The 22331-nt window shown below is 38.5% G+C and overlaps 1 protein-coding gene across 4 annotated transcripts in view; it reads left to right on the top strand.

Moving 5' to 3' along the window:
• RAD18 (RAD18 E3 ubiquitin protein ligase) overlaps positions 1–22331 on the top strand; it is a 112412-nt gene that overhangs the window by 69050 nt on the left and 21031 nt on the right. The window contains exons 11-12 of one of the 4 annotated variants that reach the window (XM_036267266.1): positions 2107–2115; positions 2269–2281. In XM_036267266.1, coding sequence (XP_036123159.1) covers positions 2107–2115; positions 2269–2281 — 22 coding nt within the window. Of the gene's footprint in view, positions 1–2106; positions 2282–15211; positions 15306–22331 lie in introns of those variants that run through there. The other 3 variants (XM_036267267.1, XM_036267265.1, XM_036267263.1) reach the window with 3 other exon arrangements.

Raw genomic sequence — 22331 nt, 5'->3', positions numbered from 1 at the left:
GTGTTCTGTGAAGTAAAACCTTCATTTATTTTGTTGCTTGTCTTTGGGGAAGTTTGATGTTAGAGCCTCATGTTTTGGGACTCTAATTTGAAGTCCTCTTCTGACATCTGTGGACAGATAGGATAGATAACTGACTTGCATTGCCCACAAATTGTATGATGTTTGTCCCCAAGAGGGAATTTATCTAATAAAAGCTTATTAAAGAGGGGAAGAAGTAAGAGAAGATTGTAAAACAGGTGCAGAAATAAAAGATAGTTTTTTTGTTTTTTTTTATCCTCACCCGAGGATATTTTTTCATTTTTTTATACAGATAGAGTGGGAGGGAGAGAGAGGAAGGGAGAGAGAGAGAGAAAAACATCGATGTGAAGGGACACATCGAGTGGCTGCCACCCGCACGACCAACCAGGGCCGGGGACAAACTGCAACCGAAGTACATGCCCTTAGCGGGAACCGAACTCGGGTCTCTCTGGACCGCAGGCCGACGCTCTAACCGCTGAGCCAAACTGGCCAGGGCCAGAAATAAAAGATAGTTTTAAGTTGAATAGAATTCTGTTCCTTGGTTGACATTGTGAGTTGGGTGACCTGTTGAGTGATAGAGTTGCTTGGATTTACTGAGTTTAGTGGGTGATTGAGTCCTCGTAACATGATCCTGGGTGTCTCTTTACAAGAGGAGATCCCGGTGGTTTTCCTGGTTAGCGTCTTTCTTCCTTTTCCCAGGTGAATATTAGAGAGTAATAAATAGCATGTGTAACCATGGATTAATATTTTCAGTATATATACATAATTCTTAAAAGCAATATGAAAGTATTTAAATAATAAAAATAAAACCTCTAAAAATCAAAAGGAAAATGGGGGGCAGGAGCTAGACAACATTAGGAGCTTAGTTTTAGACATTGTTCTATTGTGATATATGCTGTTCTCCAGTACAACAAAATCTTATATAATTATTTCTGGAAAAATCCTGACTATATGGACTTTGAAAGTTTTTTTCTCTTCCTCTTTTTCTACAATTTTCCTCTTTTTAACAAACCTCGACAGTTCTTTTGATTGTCCTTTGTTAAGTCACTTGCCTCTGTGTGGAATCTGCTTCTCTGAGACTCATGAAAGGGGCTCATACTGGTAGTACTTATGGCTTGCATGTTAAGTACAGTACTGACTCAGATCCTGAGTCGAGAAGACAGCACAACTGAAATCCCAGCGGAGTTCCGAAACAGGTGTGAGGGAGAGTTCTGAGCACTGAAGTCTTCACGGGGAATATTTTCTGCACTCACATCTGCAGATATGTGGTTCTACCTGCATAGGACATTGTTGCAAACCTTGTGTCTTTATCTGAAAGAAGAGAGCTCAGAAATCGAGAATATCAAAAGAGATGCATAGAAATGTGACAAGTGATTCGTTTTTCTTTCTCATAGCGAATACTAAATTCATTGTAACAGATTTAGAAAAATGTCCAGATAGATTCACTACCATACAGTAGTCAGTGACAAATATTGTGATTGTTTTATTAGTTGAATTTTTAATCCTTTTTTGTTATGCTTCCTATGTTTATCAGTGTATTCTGCCCTATGGATATGCAGGAATTCTTTACCAATACTGTAAATAGAAACTACATTAGAATTATAAGGTTCTTGCCTGGGCAATAGGACTCAGTGGTTGAGCATCAAACCATGCATCAAGAGGTCACTGGTTCAGTTCCTGGTCAAGGCACATGCCCAGGTTGTGGGCCCAGTCCCCAGTGGAGGGGCATGCAGGAGGTGGCCAATTGATGTTCTCTCTCATCGATGTTTCTCTCTCTCTCTCAAAAAAAAAACAAACAAAAATTTTTAGAATTATAAGGTTCTCCCCACTCCTGGTTCAAAAGAAATTTTGTTTTAAAATAATTGAACTGGAAATACATGGGGTGGATAATATAATTAGATGGCACCATTGTAATGTTGATTCTGATTCTCTGGCTGTCAGTAGAGTTTTAGAACCAGTTAAATAAATTTTTATTTTACTAAGTACAAATAGTAAATGTTGTGTTAATAATAAATATACAGAGGTTGTAGGTTTTAAGGTACTGTACTCTTACTTGTTTCCTGTTTTCCTTATTTTTTTTCATTTTAGAACAGGAAGGTAATCAAATGAAATTCCCAGATATGCCCTTGGTAATAAACCACTTCCCCCAATCAAAGCTGGGCTCCCCAGGGATATTAGAGCCTGATAGACCTGATGATTCTTCTAGTTCTACTGATATTCAAGAAGACGCTCTTTCTTCATCCGAATCAGATTCGTGCAATAGGTAAGAAACTCGTAGTAGTAATTTTTTTTTTTTTAGTTTATTTATTTATTTATTAATTAATTTTTGTTACAGATGTTTCTTCATTTTCCCCCACTGATTCCCCCCTCCTCCTCCCTCCTGCCCTTTCCCCAGTTTGTTGTCCATGTCCACTGTTCATGCATACATGCATATAAGTTCTGCGGTTTATCTCTTCCCCACCACCCCCCCTATTTAGGGGACTGTCAGTCTGTATCCCACTTCCACATCTCTGGGACTACCCCCTTTCTCAGACTGTTATGTTCATTATATTCCACAAATAAGGGAGATCATATGAAACTTGTCTTTCTCTGTTTGGATTGTTTCACTTAGGATGATACTTTCCAGGTCCCTCCATGTCACCTCAAAGGATAAGAGATCTTTCTTTCTTACCGCTGCATAGTACTCCATTGTGTATATGTACCACAGCTTTTTTATCCATTCGTCTACTGATGGATACTTGGGCTGTTTCCAGATCTTAGCTATTGTAAATAGTGCTGCTACAAACATGGGGGTACATATATTCTTTCTGATTGGTGTTTCAGGCTTCTTAGGGTATATTCCTAAAATGGATCACTGGGTCAAATGGAAGTTCAATTTTTAACTTTCTGAGGTAACACCATGTTGTTTTTTTATAGTGGCTGCACCAGTGTACATTCCCACCAGCAGTGTACTAGAATCCCCTTTTCTCCACACCCTCGCCAACACTTGTTGTTTGATGATTTGTTGATGGCGGCCATTCTGACAGGTGTGAGGTGATACCTCATTGTTGTTTTAATTTGCATCTCTCTGATGATTAGTGATGATGAGCATTTCTTCATATGTCTCTTAGCCATTTGTATGTCCTGTTTGGAGAGGTGTCTATTTAGTTCCTCTGCCCATTTTTTAATTGGATTCTTTGTCTTCCTTTTGTGGAGTTGTATGAGCACTCTATATTTATTGGAAATTAACCCCTTATCTGATATATCATTGGCAATGATGTTCTCCCATACAGTGGGTAGCCTTTCCGTTTTGATGATTGTATCTTTCGCTGTGCAGAAGCTTTTTAGTTTGATGTAGTCCCATGTGTTCATTTTCTCCTTTGTTTCTATTGCCTTAGGTGATGTATCAGTAAAAATTCTGCTGCGTATGATGTCTGAAATTTTGTTGCCTACAGTCTCTTCTAGGATTTTTATGGATTCATGAGTTACATTTAAGTCTTTTATCCATTTTGAGTTTATTCTTGTGTATGGTGCAAGTTGATGGTCTAGTTTCATTTTTCTCCAAGTAGCTGTCCAATTTTCCCAGCACCATTTATTAAAGAGGCTGTCCTTACTCCACTGTATGCTCTTGCCACCTTTGTCAAATATTAATTGAGCATATTGCCTTGGGTCCATTTCTGGGTTCTCTGTTCTGTTCCAGTGGTGTATCTGTCTGTTCTTGTGCCAGTACCAGGCTGTTTTGATTACAGTGGCTTTGTAGTATAACCTGAAATCTGGTATTGTGATCCCTCCAACTTTGTTCTTCCTTTTTAAGATTGCTGTGGCTATTCGAGGCCTTTTTTGGTTCCATGTGAACTTTTGAAATAATTGTTCTAATTCTGTGAAGTATGCCGTTGGTATTTTGATGGGGATTGCGTTGAATCTATAGATTGCTTTGGGTAATACGGACATTTTAATGATGTTAATTCTCCCAATCCATGAACAGGGTTTGTGCTTCTACTTTTTTATGTCTTCCTCTATTTCTTTTTTCAATGACCTGTAGTTTTCTGCCAATAGGTCCTTTATTTCTTTGGTTAAGTTTATTTGTAGGTATCTTAATTTTTTTTCCGCAATGGTAAATGGGATTTTTTGCTTAGTTTCTCTTTCTGTGAGTTCATCATTGGTGTATAAGAATGCCATCGATTTCTTGACATTAATTTTGTATCCTGCTACTTTGCCAAATTCATTTATTAAGTCTAGTAAACTTTTGATGGAGTCTTTGGGGTTTTCTATGTATAGTATCATGTCATCTGCAAATAATGACAATTTCACTTCCTCCTTTCCAATTTGGATCCCTTTTATTTTTTCTTCCTGTCTGATTGCTGTAGCTAAGACTTCCAGTACTATGTTAAATAGTAGCGGCGAAAGTGGGCATCCTTGCCTTGTTCCTGTTCTTAAGGGAAATGCTTTTAGTTTTTGCCCATTGAGTATGATGTTGGCTGTAGGTCTTTCATATATGGCCTTTATTATGTCTAGATATGATCCCTCTATTTCCACACTGCTGAGCGTTTTTATCAGAAATGGATGCTGGATTTTGTCGAAGGCTTTTTCAGCATCTATTGATATTATCATGTGGTTTTTATTCTTCATTTTATTTATGTGGTGTATCACGTTTATGGATTTGAGAATATTGTACCAGCCTTGCATCCCTGGGATGAATCCCACTTGGTCATGGTGGATAATTTTTTTGGTGTATTATTGGATCCGATTTGCTAATATTTTGTTCAGGATTTTGGCATCTATGTTCATCGGGGATATTGGCCTGTAGTTTTCTTTCTTTGTTGTGTCTTTTTCTGGTTTGGAATTAGAATTATGCTGGCTTCATAAAACGAGTTTGGAAATCTTCCTTCTTTTTGAGTTTTTTGAAATAGTTTGAGGAGAATGGGTATTAGTTCTTCTTTGAATATTCGGTAAAACTCCCCCATGAAGCCATCTGGGCCTGGGCTTTTATTTGCTGGGAGAGTCTTGATTACATCTTCAATTTCTTCTGTTGTTATTGGTCTGTTCAAGTTTTCTATCTCTTCCTGATCTAGTTTTGGGAGACTATGTGTTTCTATAAATTTGTCCATTTCGCTTAGATTGTCAAATTTGTTGCCATATAGTTGTTCATAGTAGTTGTTAACAATCTTTTGTATTTCTGTGGTGTCAGTTGTTATCTCTCCTCTTTCATTCCTGATTCTGTGTATTTGGGTTCTCTCTCTTTGTTTCCTGGTGAGTCTAGCTAAGGGTCCATCAATCTTGTTTATCTTTTTGAAAAACCAGCTCTTTGTTTTATTGATTCTTTGAATTGTTTTTTTGGTCTCTATGTCATTTATTTCTGCTCTGATCTTTCCTATTTCCTTCCTTCTACTTGCTCTGGGGTTTTCTTTTTGTTTGCTCTCTAGTTCTTTAAGTTGTGAGGTTAGATAGTCTATTAGAAATTTTTCTTCTTTTTTGAGGTAGGCCTGTAGTGCTATGAACTTCCCTCTCAGATCGTAGTAGTAATTTTAAATGTCTGTTTCCTGTGCAAGCTAAGATGGACAGGCACAAATAATTAGAAGATAACTTTTAAGCATGATGCAGTTCCTCAGGCTTCCCTTTCAGTCCCCTTTTACTGCACTCACTTTCAGAATGACAGCGAGGCAGTGCATGGGAGAGGATGTGCTGCAGTCCAAGGGAGAAGAGGTCAGTGCCCCCAACTGGTCAGATATTGCATGTTTTAAAAATTACTACAACACACTGGTTGAAAATCTCTGCTCTAGCATGATAGATTATGTCTAATCTGAATCATCAAATAAAGAAGACTTTTATTTTAATCCTCACCTGAGGATGTTTTTCCATTTATCTTCAGATAGAGTGGGAGGGAGGAAGAGAGAGAGAAACATCGACGTGAGAGGTACACATTGACCGGTTGCCTAATGCATGACCCTGACCAGGGCGGCGGGCAAACCGCAACCAAGGTACGTGCCCTTGACCGGAATCGAACCCGCAACTCATTGGTCTGTGGGCTGACACTCTAACCGCTGAGCCAAACCAGCCAGGACAAGGAGACATTTTTTTTTTTATAAGAGGAGCATACCCAAAGACTGTCTTCCTTCCTAGGGTTTCTAGAACCAGAATCAAGTATTAGGAAAGGAATATCTTCTCTCCTCACCCCTAATGTTTTCAAGGTCAAAATATTATACTGTATCTCAAGTTGAGTAAGGGAAAAACATGTGGTAGCCTGAGTATTCTCTAGGAGTGTGGTCATGCTGCCACACAGCTATTCTAGGTAAGGCCATTCTTGCATGTCCAGTGGATAGTATGTATTTTTAAACACAAGACTTACAGGATGACAGGGTTAAAGTGAAGGAATACCAGAGTGTAGAGAGAGTAAGAGTTTTTAACCATAGTCACAGGATGCCTGAACGTTTCTAATGCTGGGGTGAAACAGGACATTTTGATGGACTTGGTGTGGGAATGGAGGAGAGTTAAAAGGGAAACACATGGCAGCCAGGATGTTTATCTCTGGAAACAGGATGAGTTTGGAGGAGGTCTTGGCTTCAGACAGACCTGTTGACAGCACCGAACTGTGAGAGGATTATTAAACCATTAAAATTTTTTAAACATAAGCTTTTAATTTTATTTCACATTTTAATTAGTTATGCATACGTGCATGTTTATAACCCACACACCCATGCACCCATGATTAGTATAAGTACCTACTAATTTCAGATAATTCACATACTGTACGATTCAGTCATTTAAGTGTACAATTCCATGGTTTTTAGTATGTTCATAGAATTGTATTGCCATCATCACCATTTTAGAACATTTTCGTCACCCCAAAATTACCAGTCATTCCTCATTTCCTTCCCTTTAAAATTGTAAATATTAAATGTTAATCTTTAAATTGTTTATTTTGTTTGTGTTCTTTTTTATACTCCCCTTTTTACTATCCTGTTATTTTGTCATTCTGAGATTTTTAAGTTTAAAAGGGAGACTCTCGCCCTGGTCAGTTTGGCTCAGCGGTTAGAGTGTCGGTCTACAGACCAATGAGTCACGGGTTCAATTCCAGTCAAGGGCACATACCTTGGTTGCGGTTAGTCCCTGGCCCTGGTGGGGTCATGCGGGAGGCAACCAGTCGATGTAGCTCTATCACATTGATGTTTCTCTGTCTCTCTCCCTCCTTCTCACTCTATGTGATGATAAGTAGAAAAATATTCTCAGGTGAGGAATAAAAAATAAATTAATTAGCTCTGACTGGTTTGGCTCAGCGGTTAGAGTGTCGGCCTGCGGACCAGAGATTCCCGGGTTCGGTTCCCACTAAGGGCATGTACCTCGGTTGCAGTTTGTCCCTGGCCCAGTTGGGGTTGTGTGGGTGGCAGCCAGTCGATGTGTCTCTCTCACGTCGATGTGTCTCTTTCTCTCTTCCTCCCTCTCTCCCTTCCGCTCTATCTGAAGATAAATGCAAAAATGTCCTTGGGTGGCGATTAAAAAAAATTAATTAATTAAAGGTAGACTCTCTTCCTTTTTTTTTTTTTTTTTATTTATTTTTATCCTCACCCGAGGACATTTTTCCATTTTTTTGTTCAGGTAGAGTGGGAGGGAGAGAGAGGAACAGAGAGAGAGAGAGAAACATCGATATGAAAGGGACACATCGAGTGGCTGCCACCCGCACAACCGACCAGGGCCGGGGACAAACTGCAACCGAGGTATGCGCCCTTAGCGGGAACCGAACCCGGGTCTCTCAGGACCGCAGGCTGACACTCTAACCGCTGAGCCAAACCGGCCAGGGCGACTCTCTTCCTTATATACGACCTAAAAACTAGGCTAAAGGGAGAGTGGGAATGAAACAAGCCTTAACTGGCGCTGGCCAGTTTGGCTCAGTGGTTGGAGTGTAGGCACGCAGACAAATGAGCTGTGGGTTTGATTCCGGTCAAGGGCACGTGCCTCAGTTGCAGTTCATCCCCAACCCTGGTCAGGGTCGTGCGGGAGGCAACTGGTTGATGTGTCCCTCTCACATCAGTGTTTCTCTCTCTCTCCCTTTCTCTCTCTTTCTCTATCTGAAGATAAATGGAGGAATATCCTTTGGTGAGGAATAAAGAAAAAAAAAGAAAAAGAAATGAGCTTTAACTAGCATTTGAGCCTTTGGCAACTGATTTGAGCTGTCAAGGAGTTTATGCAGCAGGAAGCAGCTCTGGTGTAGCAGGAACCATGCAACAGGAATCGTAGTAGATTCACAGTTGAATGACTTCAAGTCAGAATCTCCTAGGTGATTTGGGGTTCAGTCTTTGGAAGCCTTTTTCCATATGAAAATATCTCAGATCTGTTAGAAAGGGGAAATGAGATCATAGATATGAGAATCTTCTATAAATATAGGATTATTAGTCTACATTTATAAAGATCAAATCAATTCCATTTTCTTCAGTAATGCTGCAAGACTTGGGATTTTATGGCTGGACATTTCAGAAATGCTTTACAGTCCTCCATTCCTTCATTCTAATCATTAAGCTGTATTATAGAGTATTTCCCACAGTTAATCTTTTGTTGCCTACTTCTATTCTGAACTTTGCCAGAGAAAGTTATGAGCCTTGGTTGATTAGTTCCATTCAAAATTCTTTTCATTTGGCCTCAGCTGGGTGCTTACTACTGCGGCACAGTCTTCTGCTTAACTCCCTGTTGCAGTTCCCGTACCTATCCCAAACCAGCTGTCTATGTCTGTTTCCTCTCTTTCAGTGGACATCTTGTCTCCCATCCCAGTTCACCAAGTCCAGCTAATCCAACCTTTCTCCAAGTCTGTCTGTCTTCCCATCCTAAAGTTTCTTGTAATTTCCAACCTCTTCTTTCCTCTTAACTGTAAGAGAAAGACGTATTTCTTTTTTTTTTTTTCAATCCTCACCCGAGGACATTTTTCCATTTTTGTTCAGGTAGAGTGGGAGGGAGAGAGAGGAACAGAGAGAAACATCGACGTGAAAGGGACACATCGAGTGGCTGCCACCCGCACGACCAACCAGGGCCGGGGACAAACCGCAACCGAGGTACATGCCCCTAGCGGGAACCGAACCCGGGTCTCTCCAGACCGCAGGCCGACGCTCTAACCACTGAGCCAAACCGGCCAGGGCAAGAGAAAGACGTATTTCTTAAGACATTTCTAAAGACTCTTCTCTCCTGTCCATAATGAGATAAAGACATTGTTTCTTAAGACTGACTCATTCTCCTCCAAGACATTGCTCTGTCAGTCGTAATCATTCCTGAGGTTTGCTCTTGGTTGGCTCCTTTCTCTCAGCCCTTTCTCTGGTCTCTGTCTTCTCTTATTCTTCCCACTAAGCAGAAAGTAATTTCCACTTCCTCTGTGAGCTCCTATAGCAGTGTACCTGAATTCCAAAGCAGTTTATCTAAATCAAATCCTATCTTGTATTATAGTTATTTGACTATCTTTGTCATTCCTATTATTTATCACAGCCCTTAAGAATGGAGTCTGTCAGTCATTGTTTTTAAAATCTGCCAAACATTTATTACAAGACTTTAATTAGATGCATGAGTTTTTGATTCTACATTTTCTGTTTTACATTTTAATGTCTGAAAGTTTGATGTGTCCTATAGTCAATAAGAGAAATATAATCACAACTATAGTCTATTTGTCATATAGTTGCTCTCAACCAGGTGTTGTGATGTACTTGCCTGTGTGTGCACATTATGGCTGTCCACACTGTCATCATTTCATTTGAATTACATGTATTGTTAGCATTACATTCGTTTGTCATTTAAAGTGTATTCAACAAAATCATGAAACAAAAAAGTTATTGTGTATGAAAGAGTCACAGAAAGTGCAGCAGGGATGACCACAATTCCACATTTTCTTGCAAAACAATCAAGGGATTTATAAGAAAGATACTTACAAGTATCTGGAGATACATTACATTTCATTACTGAGCTATGTGCACAGGATTGCCTATTTGTTATGCAATTGACTGAAGAAATGGAAGAGATGAAAGAAATTTCTAAGTAATAGCAGCAGGACCGGCTCACCTCTTGCAAAAGACTATGGTTAGGGTGTCACACATCAGTCTGTCAGGTACTTGCTGCTTATCTTCCAGTCACTTGCAATGTGATTGAGGAAAGAAAATTATGAGTGCAGTTTGCCAAATAGTTGTCAGTACCTTAGATGAAATTTCTGGAGACAGTGGCCGAGTACCTTTGGGAAATGCTGTATCTCCAGTGCTCTCAGTGGTTTAGATGAGCACTTTGTGAAGGAAAACTCAGACATTATAGATATTGAGTCAAAACACAACGAAGAGTTGGGCTTTGAATATAGACGTTTCAGGAATACTTGAACCAATTTATTTAAATTCTCTTTTGTAGATGTACAACAGTGGTGTATGCCAAAAGCCTATATTTATGTACGTTTAAAAGAACTTTATAGATATGTTAAAATGAAAGATTCTGAGCAAAAAGGAAATATTATAGTTAACCTCAATTTTTTTCTCTCTTAGTGACATAAAACAGTGGTTCATTTTGCCATCATTATTATTTAAAATTTTTGAAATGCAGTTATCTGAATATGAAGGAAGTCCTTACAAACATAATTTCATCCCCTAGTTAAAAATGTATAAAGTAGGTTATAACACTGGTTGATGCTAACCTGGCAGAAGCCTGTCACAAAGTATAGCAATCATTGGTTAGTGTGACAGTGTTATTTCATGGCTCTAAAACCTAAATAGGCAAAAGAGATACCCACTTGATTAGGGTAATTGATATAGAAATCAGAAAGAGAATTTAAAGTGAAGGGGGTACTCATCACAACCAAATGCTTTTAGTAGAATCAACATATCAGAGAAAAGTTGTCTTTATTTATCTGGTCCAACTTATTTTTCATAATATTTGGGCATGCAGTGGAAGGGAGATGGGCCACTACACTAAGTGGCTTTGTTCAGATCTTTCCAACTCTGAAATTCTGTAATCCTGTTATTTTTGACAAGTGTAATAATTGGTAAGTTTTTGTGTTATTTTACCACTTGTCACTGCAGATCATCAGTCAACCTTCTAAAAGTATGTTTATTTCTCGTATATTGAAGTAGTTCTATCTTTATCCCCTTTATTTTTATAAATTTTTTTTTTTTTTTTAATCCTCACCCAAGGACATTTTTCCATTTTTTGTTCAGATAGAGTGGGAGGGAGGGAGAGGAAGAGAGAGAGAGAGAGAGAGAAAGAGAAACATCAACGTGAAAGGGACACATTGAGTGGCTGCCTCCCACACAACCAACCAGGGCCGGTTGGTCGGGGACAAACTGCAACCGAGGTACATGCCCTTAGTGGGAACCAAACCCGGGTCTCTCTGGACCGCAGGTTGACTCTCTAACCACTGAGCCAAACTGGCCAGAGCTATAAATGTTTTCTAAAAGTTTTTAAGTGTTGGTTTCATTGTAAAGCCCTAAGTTTTCAAAAGTACTTTTAAATTTAAATATATGCATGTTTATTTTGAAAAAAATATAAAATTTAAGTAAATAAAAAAATAAAATTTTGTAATTGTATCAATCAGAAATAACTTCATGTTAACACATTCATATGTACATCCTTCTGGAGATAGGATGGATGGATAGATAAATGAACATTTTTTAAACAGAATGGCCATAGTGTTTTATCTTTTTTTTTTTTTTTTTTATGCCTTTCTCTTTTTAAGAGAAATGTCATGCTGTTTTAGGTCTAATGTGAGTACAGATTTATTGTGAATTATTTTTTTTAATTCATGCAGTCATACTGCAATATTGAATATACATCTTACTATTACATTGCTGAATAAAGATGTTGGTTTTCTTTAAGGCAGTATTCAAACTTACATAATATGGCAGGCTGACAACTAAGAGTAATCTTATTTTAAGATCCAGTAATAGGAATATCCAATTCAAATAATTATTAGAATGAAATTGTTTTGTTGCTAACTTGATTTTTAACTTTTAAGGAAGTACTTCTTTTAGAATTTGAATTACTAACAAATTGATGAGAATTTTAGATTTTTGTACCATTTCTTGCTAGATAATTTCCAAGAGGCTTGTCCAAATTTCTGTAAATTAAATTATTGTTCTTATTAATCAAGAAGAGAGAGCTTTTGTTCCCTGAGTTTTGGCAAGCAGAAAAAACTCCATTTTATTGCGTGTTAAGTTTGTAAGAAAAGATGCTTTTGATTATGACCATAGAGAGGAAGCTTTATCTTCATGCAGAGATAAATAATAGTTATGCTTTTCCCTGGAAGAACCTTTAGATCATCATCATTATTATTTTTTAAAAATATTTGTGCACTTTAGTTCTAGGCAAAAGAAGTTAAAAAGGGACGTTGTTTTTTTGGCATAACTGGAGAAATTTGAATAAGGTTCTTAGATTAGATAATGTTTTTATATTATTACTGATTTTGATAATTTTATCATGGTCATATGAGTGAATGTACTTTTAAGAAATGCACACTGCGCCTGGCCGGTGTGGCTCAATGGTTGAGCGTCGACCCTAGCACCAAGAGATGCCCAGGTTGTGGGCCTGGTCCCCAGTAGGGGGCGTGCAGGAGGTGGCCAATTGATGTTCTTTCTCATCGATGTTTCTATCCCTCTCTCTCTCCTTTCCTTTCTCTCTAAAATCAATTTAAAAAAGAAAAAGAAATGCACATTGAAGGGTTCAAGGGGCATGATGACTGCAACTTCCTTTCAGTGGTTAAAAGTATAACGTGCATGTGAGTCAACTCTCTCTCGATGTGTGTTATAACACACACACACATAGAAAATGTGACAATATGATAGCGTTTGGAAAATCCGAGTGAATGATAAGAGTCATTTTTTGTAGATTTGACGTTAAAATTTAAAAATTTATTGAAAAGAATCATTGTCATAATCAAAGGAGTTTGTTTATACTAGGACATTTTCTAAAGGAAAAATTTAGACTTATGATTTACTGACCAAAAAAAGTGGTAGCCAGAGGTGTACATGGTTTCGGGAATATGGTTTTCATTTATTTCAGTCAATCAGTTCAAGACAGAGCCAACATAGTTATCTCTACTTTGGTGTGTTGGGGAAAATAGGCTCATGAAATGGGGCCTGTGAGTTCACTATTCAAACAAAAACCTGATAATTTCATTGCTTGGTAATCATGAACCTTCTTGCAGATGCCAGGTGTTGGTCATAAAAGAACCTGAGTCAGATAAGGTGTGAATGAATACATTTTAACTTTTCACAATTCCTAGCATAAACAATTACCTCTTCTCAGATGCTAAGTTAGTATCATGTATAGGAAGTCTAACATGAGAACAGGCACATAATACCAGGCACTTGGACAAAAAGGCTAGTTAACCACTGGCCATGCATTCGATATGTTTTGGTACAATTTTTTCTTCACTATTAGTATTTTTGGAAGAGCTCTCTGTCCAGAATTCTTAAGAGCAAGAGAGCAAAAAAACAAAACATGAAGAAATCTTATTACTATTTGTCGGAAAATTTAAGTAGTTAAATTTTAGCCTTTCCTAAGTTCTGAGAAAATTGATGAATGATGAGAAAATCTTAAGAGAAAAAGTGCCATTGTTACGTTCGTCTTAAGAAATATTGAGGTACTGGAACCATCACCTGTTGATAAGACCAAGCTGAATGTATCACTTATTGAAGGAATGGGGAAGCACTACCTTATCATCAGAGTAGCCTCCTAGTGCCAGAAGAGCAAAGTTGACATGTGCGTTGCAATTTTGAAGTTTGGTTTCAGACAGGTCTTTTAGCACAGGTCTTGGTTAGGACTGGGTAAGCCTAATAGTTCAGAATTGGTGGGCACAACGAGATGAGAATTTTGAGATGAGGGAGTCAGAGTCCTGTAGGTATGTCCCTTGATGGTTTCTCTTGAAAAAGCTGATGGATCTTTCAGGAAGTTTTTGACTCAACAGTTATCTTCCTGTAAGAGTATCCTGGATTAGTAAAGCTACATTGATGCAACAGTGGGTGGTAACATCTTGCTATTGTAGGCAGTATGGTGCGTGTTTTCTACAAATGCTGTTGGAGTGCTAAGCGTGCTACATGTGTTAGGCCATTCAGTCCACAGGCAAAGCTCATTTTAGAAAGGTGAAGTAAAAGGTCAAAGGAGTTAAATAAGTTGCATTGTATGTGGCAGTACAAGGATTTGAACCCAGATCTAGTTCTGTTTTGAACCTCAGAGCCCAAGTTCATTCTCCTGACTGATAATGATGCTATGGCCAAGCTGGCTTGCTCTGACATTCTTGAAAGAGTAGAAATAGGCAGTTCTTGAAATGGTTTGGTTTCCTCGGAAGCAGACCCGGAGACAAGGAGTTGAGTGAAAGTGGTTAATTTGGAAGGTGAAGGAACCACTGGAGGGGTGGGGACAGGAAAGGGGAGACAGCATTTAAGGGGCATGTTTTCAAATCAGATGTCACTGTGAGCAGTTGGAGTTTAATTCTTCTGGGAATTGGGAGCTGGTTTAAAACATGCACCTGCATTATTTCACCCAAGGGTCAAGGGGCAAAAGGATCAGTCATTTGGTTGGGAGCTGCTCTCTGCTGCTTCCAGCTTCCCGTGCTGACAGCAGAGCAGACTCTGGCAGGAAAGGACACCTCAGAAAAAGGCACTGACAGTTGGAAGTCAAGCCTGATCTGCTGAAGGTGTAAGGACAAGGGGATAGGGGCAGGGCACCAGTGGGATCTGCCAAGACAGTGATTCCAGCTGAAGATAGGAAAATGGTTTGGTTTTATATGCTTTGTTAATACAGATGCGGTGCTTTAGGCTTTTGCTTCTCTCTGTAGCCCAAGAGAATGCAGGAATGTATGCGGGCATTCCAGAGCTCCTTGCACCTCTGTGCACCTGCTTGCCAAGCACACTGCCTGTTGCTGGCAGGGAGGGAGAAGATAACGATGTCTGGGGCTGTTGAAGAAGTGGTAGACAAGCAAATGTCGTGGTGGGGTGGAGGGAGAAAGGGACAGATTATCCAGAAACCTCTGAGACAAATGAGTCCACAAACTGATGAGAGAAAATGTGCTGTTGATGAGATACAGTTTACTTTTTCAACTTGTGTGATAATAAACCAAAGTGTGATATAATTCATCATCAAACTGAAGTTTATCGACTTACTAAATAAAAATATCTTGGCCTTGGGCAGAAAATCACAAGCATAGATCTACCCATAGTTCTTTGATTGCCAGTAATGTATTTTTATTATCTTGCTTTGTTTCTCTTAACAGAGATAAGAGCACTATTAATGGGCCTTGTGTATGTAGACATCCTCTCCTACTTCTGGAGTTACTCTGCTGGGTGTGGTAGAATAAGCCTGCTGGTCTTGGTTTTTGGAAAGACTTTAGAAGTACCTTATTAATAGGTGACAGCATTGTGTGACTCTTACCCTCCTTGGACGTCATTTTAAAAAGCCAACCTTCTATTTGGCACATCTAATGGTAATTATTTTTATTTTTATTTTTTAATCTTTATTGTTGAGAGTATTACAGGCGCCCTCCTCCCCCCCCCTTTCTCCCATTGTCCCCCTCCTCCCGGGTCCTGTTCCACCCCAGGCCTTCACCACCCTGTTGTCTGTGCCCATGGATAATGCATATATGCATTTAGCTTTTTGATTTACACATAATTGCTTCTTTAAGCTTAAGAATTAGAAAGTAGTATTTTAAAGTGTATTTATCTATACTTTTGATTGTACTGATGTGTGGACCTTAAATATTTATCTAATTTATATTTGCTGAAGTTTCTCACTGACTTATTTCAGATGACTTTTCTCTATTCCTATATGTCTGTAGCTTAGCATAACTTCTTCTGTCATGTTAGTTGTGTGTTCAGTCTGGCAAGGAAGAATCCAGTTTCTCACAGTTGGAGTTGGAGATTACAGACAAGAAGGCTAAAGCTATGTGTGTGGTACTAGATTGGAGACTTTCATAGGAACTGGTGTTTAGCTTAATAGAGATTCAGATGGATACATATAGAAATACTGATAGACCTGTGTGTGTAAGTCAGCTAGTGTACACATTTCCTTACTCTGTCAGCTGCCGCGGCCGAGCAGCAGGGGCACCCCAGTTGCACCGAGCACACCTGGCGCTCTGAGCTCGGTTTCTGGCAGCTTCTCCAGTATGAGGGGCAGTGCTTGTTGGAGAAATGGCTGACTCCACGGCTGGGGCAGGACGCAAGGAAGTGCTAGAAAAAGTAAGAACGAGAAAGGGGAGGAGGAAGGGAAGGGGAAAGAATTAGGGAAAGGAAGGAAAAAGAGAAAATAGAAACCTGACAGCCACCACCTCAGCCAGTAGATAACATCAACAGCACTGCTGTATTGATGGCATGTTTTCTCGATGTGCTCCGATAGGAATGACATTTTAACTCTGTGGTTTTCCTCCCCCAAACTCAGTAACCTCAGTCAAATTGTGAAAAAAACATCAAAGTCCAGTGAGGGTCATTCCACAAAATACCTGACCAGCACTTCTCAGAACTGTCAGGGTCATCAAAAACGAGGAATGTCTGAGAAACTGACACAGTCTAGAGGAACCTGAGGAGATATGACAACTAAATGTAATGTATCCTGAATGGGATCCTGAGACAGAAAAGGGACATTAAGTAAAGACTGAAGAAATACAAATAAAGTGTGACATTTAGTTGACGATAATGTATTACTGCTGCTTTATTGCTTGTAACTAATGTGTCAGACATTATTAGTCTGATATAGGATGTCACCAATGGAAGAAACTGAGTGTGGGGCATATGGGCACTTTCTGTAGTATTTTTGCCACTTTTCTGTATTTTTCTTTTTAAAAAATATATTACAATATCACAACAAAGGGATATTAGTGTGAAAGTATTAAAAGAGTGTGTTGAATGTTGGAAAACCAAAATCATCAAAATGTTATTTTCTTAACATTGGACACTGTTTATGGGTTGTAGGGAGTTTAGTTATTAAATTTTTTTCTTTTTATTTAATATTAGATGTTACATTTTAGTCACAGATTATTTAATAAGCCTCATTTTAATGCATTCTATAAAATGCATTATCTTATACGTGTTAAAATTTAATTTAAATATATAGCATGAGGGAAGAATTTTATTTTCCTCCTTTTTATTTTTTTAATAAGTTTTACTTTCTTTGCTAATATTTTTACTTTATAGAATGATTTCACCTCAGAGGATGTGACCTAGCCTTTACGTTTCATTCTAAGAGACAGTTTATAGTACGCCTCACCCTCTTCCGTTAGCATGTTTTTATTAGTGAATATAAATACTTGCAAAAGTAATTTGAATAGTGATCTTCCAAGAGCACTGTGAAAGTACAAAGAGTTTTATTTTTTCTCCAGCACTCATTGCCAAAGAGTATTTGTTGTTAAATAATAAGATTTTCTTTCTCACTTAGGCAGTTCACGTTGGCACCTTTGGGGTGTTTTTTTTATGCCTTATGTTAGGTAATCTGATGATCTTTATAATAGCTTTTTGTTGTTGTTTTATAATTCTTGATTTTTCTCCATCCTGAGTCAATCCTAGATGGCAAATGTTATTGTTTTTACCAAGTTCATGAACTGCCATGATGTAAAGATCCTCTGTGTAAGTACTTTGAGCCTTCGATTTTCTGTATCAGGAAAGAGGGTATCAGGATGACCGTAGTGTTGGGAATTTGGGTTGGCACAACATGGTTGACATGGTTATGGTTGCCTTGCTTAAGGTTGAGGTTTTTAAACTGTGTTTTCCCTTTTTAGTTTTCAGACATTTTGCAAACTACATAGGATTTCTTGTTCCGTATGCTTCTGCATATATTTGGTTTGATTCATAAAACTGAGATGTAATCTTGAGTGGTTCAGGATTCAGTGCTTTATTAAAAAAAAGAATAGCCAAGAGTATATTTTTGAGAAGAGGAATGCTTTGAGAAGAGTAAGTATGAGACCTTGAAGGAACTACCAGTTCCTTCTAAATGTTAGACGTAAAAAAATCAGTAGTTATTTTGGATCAATACTCCCAGGCCCCCAAATGTGGGCAGCCAGTTATGAGCTTTCTCTAGTTTTATTTTAGTTTGTTTGTTTTAAGGCCAAACCCAGAATTCTTTTGGCTTTTTTCTGGTGAATGAAATAGAAATGATAAATAATTTATATATCATACCTTTGGAACTTTTTGTTTTTATAATTTGTTATAGTCACCTTGGGAGTTAAAATCGGAGCTTTTTTTCTGCCTTCTCATTTTGTGCAAACTTTGCTTTTAAATTAGGAAAAGATATTATGAGGTCTCCTTGGAGACCTTTAGAATTTGGGGAAAAGGCATTTTAGGATACATACATTTTCAAGTTAGAAGGTACCTCAAGAAGTCATTAAATATAGTAACTTCATATCACAGGTAAGGAAGTGGAGGCCTAGAGAGGTGATGTGACTTAAGTCATTCAATGAATAGAGCTGAAACCAATAGATCTCAGCCCAGGTTTTTCCCTACTGCAGCATGAGTTACATTAGAATTTTTGTATTAGGCATCATTGCTTTCTTATTAGCAGCATTTTAATGGAATTGTTCAAAATATCGATTAGACATGGAATTACCATATGTTCTGGTTTCCCTGAGATAGGCTGGTTTTTGTTTTTTTGTGTTGGCATCATTATTGATAGCACCCTGTATTTCTCTCCAGAGAGCCTGGGTTTAGATGATTTTATGGTTGCCTTGCTAGAAGGACAAGCAGTATTAATTTGCTTATTAATTAATTTGAACATCTTCTCTGTTCTCTTTACTCCCACACAAATAGTCACATTCTGGAACATGGGTACATATTAAAATCACTGACTTTGCTTTCTTCTATTGATTTCACATATCGTAGTATACACTGTTCTTGGACCTCAGAGAGATTCAAGCATTAAAAAGTGATTTTTTTAAAAGTAATTTTGCAGCAGTCAGTTGTAGAAGCCTTTAAGATTTCATTAATGTGTGCTTAAGTATGCTTCTCTTGCCCTAGTAAGTACATTTTATTATCCATTTATAACCTGTATGGGTAATAGCACAAATAAAAAGTTAAATATATGTATCAGAACATTAAAAGTTGGAGTAAATATAGTTTGGGAGGGAATAATTATTTCTTATACACTAGAGCATTTAGTCAGACACTTCATTTTATGTGCAAGTTGAATCACAGGGAGGTTCAGTGCCCACTGGCTAAAATCCAGCAATATAAGGTGGTTTAAAAATTCTTCTTGAGCCCTGGCCAGTTTGGTTCAGCGGTTGGAGCCTGCAGACCAGAGAGTCCCAGGTTCAGTTCCTGCTGAAGGCACGTACCTCGGTTGCAGTTTGTCCTCGGCCCCAGTTGGGGTCGTGTGGGTGGCAATCACTTGATGTGTCACACATCAATGTTTCTCTCTCTCTTTTCCTCCCTCTCTCCCTCCTGCTCTGAAGATAAATGCAAAAAAAAGGTCCTAGGGTGAGGATTAAAAAAAAAATTCTTCGTGAACAGGTCATAAGACTCAAGTTTTGTGTTCTGAACTCTGACTTGGTGCTCGGTTTCTGTGATTTGGGTGTTGGTTTTGGCCAGCATCCCACATCTGCAGAGTTGAATGTGAATTCTCAGGAAATTTTCATCACTGAGATGTTTCTTGTCTCTTAATTCATTTTTTGTTATGGGCTGCATATTGTAACCTGTTAATATGCTCTCATTTCTTTTAATATTTGGGTTTTATTTGTATCAATTATTTATACTGCTAACAGTCTAAAGAATAAAACAAACTGAAGCATCATGATTTTATTCCCCTCCCCATTTAACTTGAGAATTTGATTCAGTATCTAGTTTTAGCAGTGAAAATTTTGCTAATTAAAATAAAATTTCCTTTCATTACACTCTCGGAGTTGATGTCTTTTGTTTCTCAAATATGTCAGTTAAACATAAGCACAAATGTTTAATTATATCTTAAAATTGAAATTTTCCAGAGAGCCAAGAGGACTGTGGTGTTTGAAATTCACCTAATGTCCCCCTTTTTTCCTCCTCTTTCTTAAAAAAACACACAGTACTTTTCTTCATTTTTTACAAGAATTTAAAGTGATTGACCCAAAAGGTGTGCTTCTCTTTAATACAGTATTTCCCAGTTCTTTTCCTTGGCACATAGAAAACAGTCGTATCTGTGTGTCATAAAGAGATGATGGTGAAGCCAGAGGTGCTGGCCACGGGCTTCAGAATTGTTGTGGCTATTCTACATCTGTTGTAACTTTAAAATCAGCTTGCCAGTTGCTAAAAATAAAATGTCTGCTGGAATTTTGGTTGCAATTACATTGAATTTATAGACCAATTTGGGGATCAACTGACTTGTCAATTCATTCATTGTGGTCTGGTTTAAATGTTTTAAAATGATGGGTTTAGGTGCTCTGAACAGTGGATGGAGGCTAGAGGGTGAAGTAAGAGTGGAAGCAGTGAGGCTCGTCGGGCTTTTGTGGTGACCCAAACCAGGGCTTGTGGTGGAGTGGTCAGGGTGATAGTGAAGATAGAGGGGGGAGGGGGTTTGGATATATTTTGGAAATAGGATTGGCAGACCTTGCAGATGGTTTGGATATGGTGAACAAGGAAAAGTTCAACTTCAAGGATGAATCCTAAATTTCGGCTTTAGTAACTGGGTAAGTGGTGGTACTGCTTACTAAGTAGTAAGATGGGGAAATTTGAGGACAGCAGAAAGTTTGGCCAGGGGTTGGGGGTGGGTCATACTGGTAATCAGGGGTCTGCTTTGGGTCTATGAGATAAACAAATAGAGATGTCAAATAAGGAGGTGGAGGTGGAAGTAAAGGGATAAATTAGGGCTAGAGATACCCATTAAGGCATGGTGTTGGCAGAGATTATGTAGCATAGGAGTGTAGAAGAAGAAGGAGGCATCTGGGATTGTACCCTCTCTTACTCCAACATTTAGAAAGACCGAGCAAGAATAAACTACTGCAGGATGAGGGAAACCAAGGCATTGCAAAATCATGAAAGCTAACAAAGAAAAACAGATGGAGAGGTCAAATAAGGTAAGGCTAGAGAAGGGACTATGGATTTAGGCAATAAACAGGTCTTAGCAGGTGTGGTCTCCAGTGGGTTTCGGGTAGAAGACTGACTAGTATCAGTTGAAGGGAGAGTGTTAAGGGAGGAGAGAGAACAGCTACTAATGACTCTCAGTAACTTTTGCTGTGAAGAATGTAGGATGGTGGAGATTGGGACCATGTCTGGGGGTACACAGGACTAAGGGAGGAATTAGATGGGGAAACTGATCAGGGTGGGGAGGTAACCGAATGAATGAAGTTCTGATAAGGCACCAAGTGGGTCAAGGGGAAGAATTGGCCTTTGCTAGCAGCAGGGTTGATTCATCCCTAGTAACAGCAAGGAAGGCAAAGGAACTGGGAGCATGTGAGGGTGAGAGATCTGATCCAGGCATGACCAGCAAGTTCCTGCCGGGTTGCTTTTATTTCCTTAATGTAGTTAAGGCTGGTTCATCAGCCGAGGGTGGGGGGAGGATGGCAGGTAGGCAATTTGAGAGTCTTTTTGAGAGTGAGAAACAGATCATTCCAGAGAAGTGTTGTAGGATCATCTGGTAGTGAGAGTTGCCCTTTTGAGATTTTCCATCAAGAATTTTAGATGAGATTAGTCTGCAGATGAAGTCAGATAAATAAATGTTTTTTTCCCCCCCTAGTTGCTGGTGTACAGCTCAGAATAGGTAGTTGATTGGGGTTGGCCAAGGTTCCTGCATTGATTATGGGAGATCGTGTGGGATACTAGAAAGAATCAGACAAATTTGATTTTGGGTTAACCAGAATTAAAATTAAGATAAGTGTAATAGATGCTTGCTTAGGAATTCTTTTTCATCAACTGAGAAAAATTTCAAACATGTAGCTTTAAAAAATGTTTAAGTTTCAGATATAACTTACTACAAATGTTTGACAATGATAGAAGACACTAATACATTTTCTTATCCTTTATAGCAGTTTAATAGATCCTTTTAAAAACATCGGAGATTAGATATTCTTTTTGTGTACCTAGTCTGAGAAAGAAGAGGCCCACAAACTCAGTAGAAAAATGGGCAAAGTCATGAACAGTTTGCTGAAAGAGAAGTGCAAATTAAGTTCATTTCTCACTTGTTGAGGTTGGCAAAAATCTTGACATTTGCTAATATACTCTGCCATAAGGCCATTGGGAAACACTCATTGATTGCTGGTTGGAGTGCTACATGATACATTCCCTAAAGAGAGAAATCTGATGAGATCAACTGAAAGTACTGTTGTTTTGTCTTTTACCCAGTATTTTGATGAATTTGTCCTACAGGTACACCTGCCCTGCACACACACAAAAATGACCTATATAATAGGGCTGTTCATCAAGTCATTGTTTATAACAGCATAAGAC

Source organism: Molossus molossus, unplaced genomic scaffold, assembly GCF_014108415.1.
Source record: "Molossus molossus isolate mMolMol1 unplaced genomic scaffold, mMolMol1.p scaffold_m16_p_18, whole genome shotgun sequence".
Lineage (NCBI taxonomy): Eukaryota > Metazoa > Chordata > Mammalia > Chiroptera > Molossidae > Molossus > Molossus molossus.
This window is presented reverse-complemented; position numbering and strand designations above follow the sequence as displayed.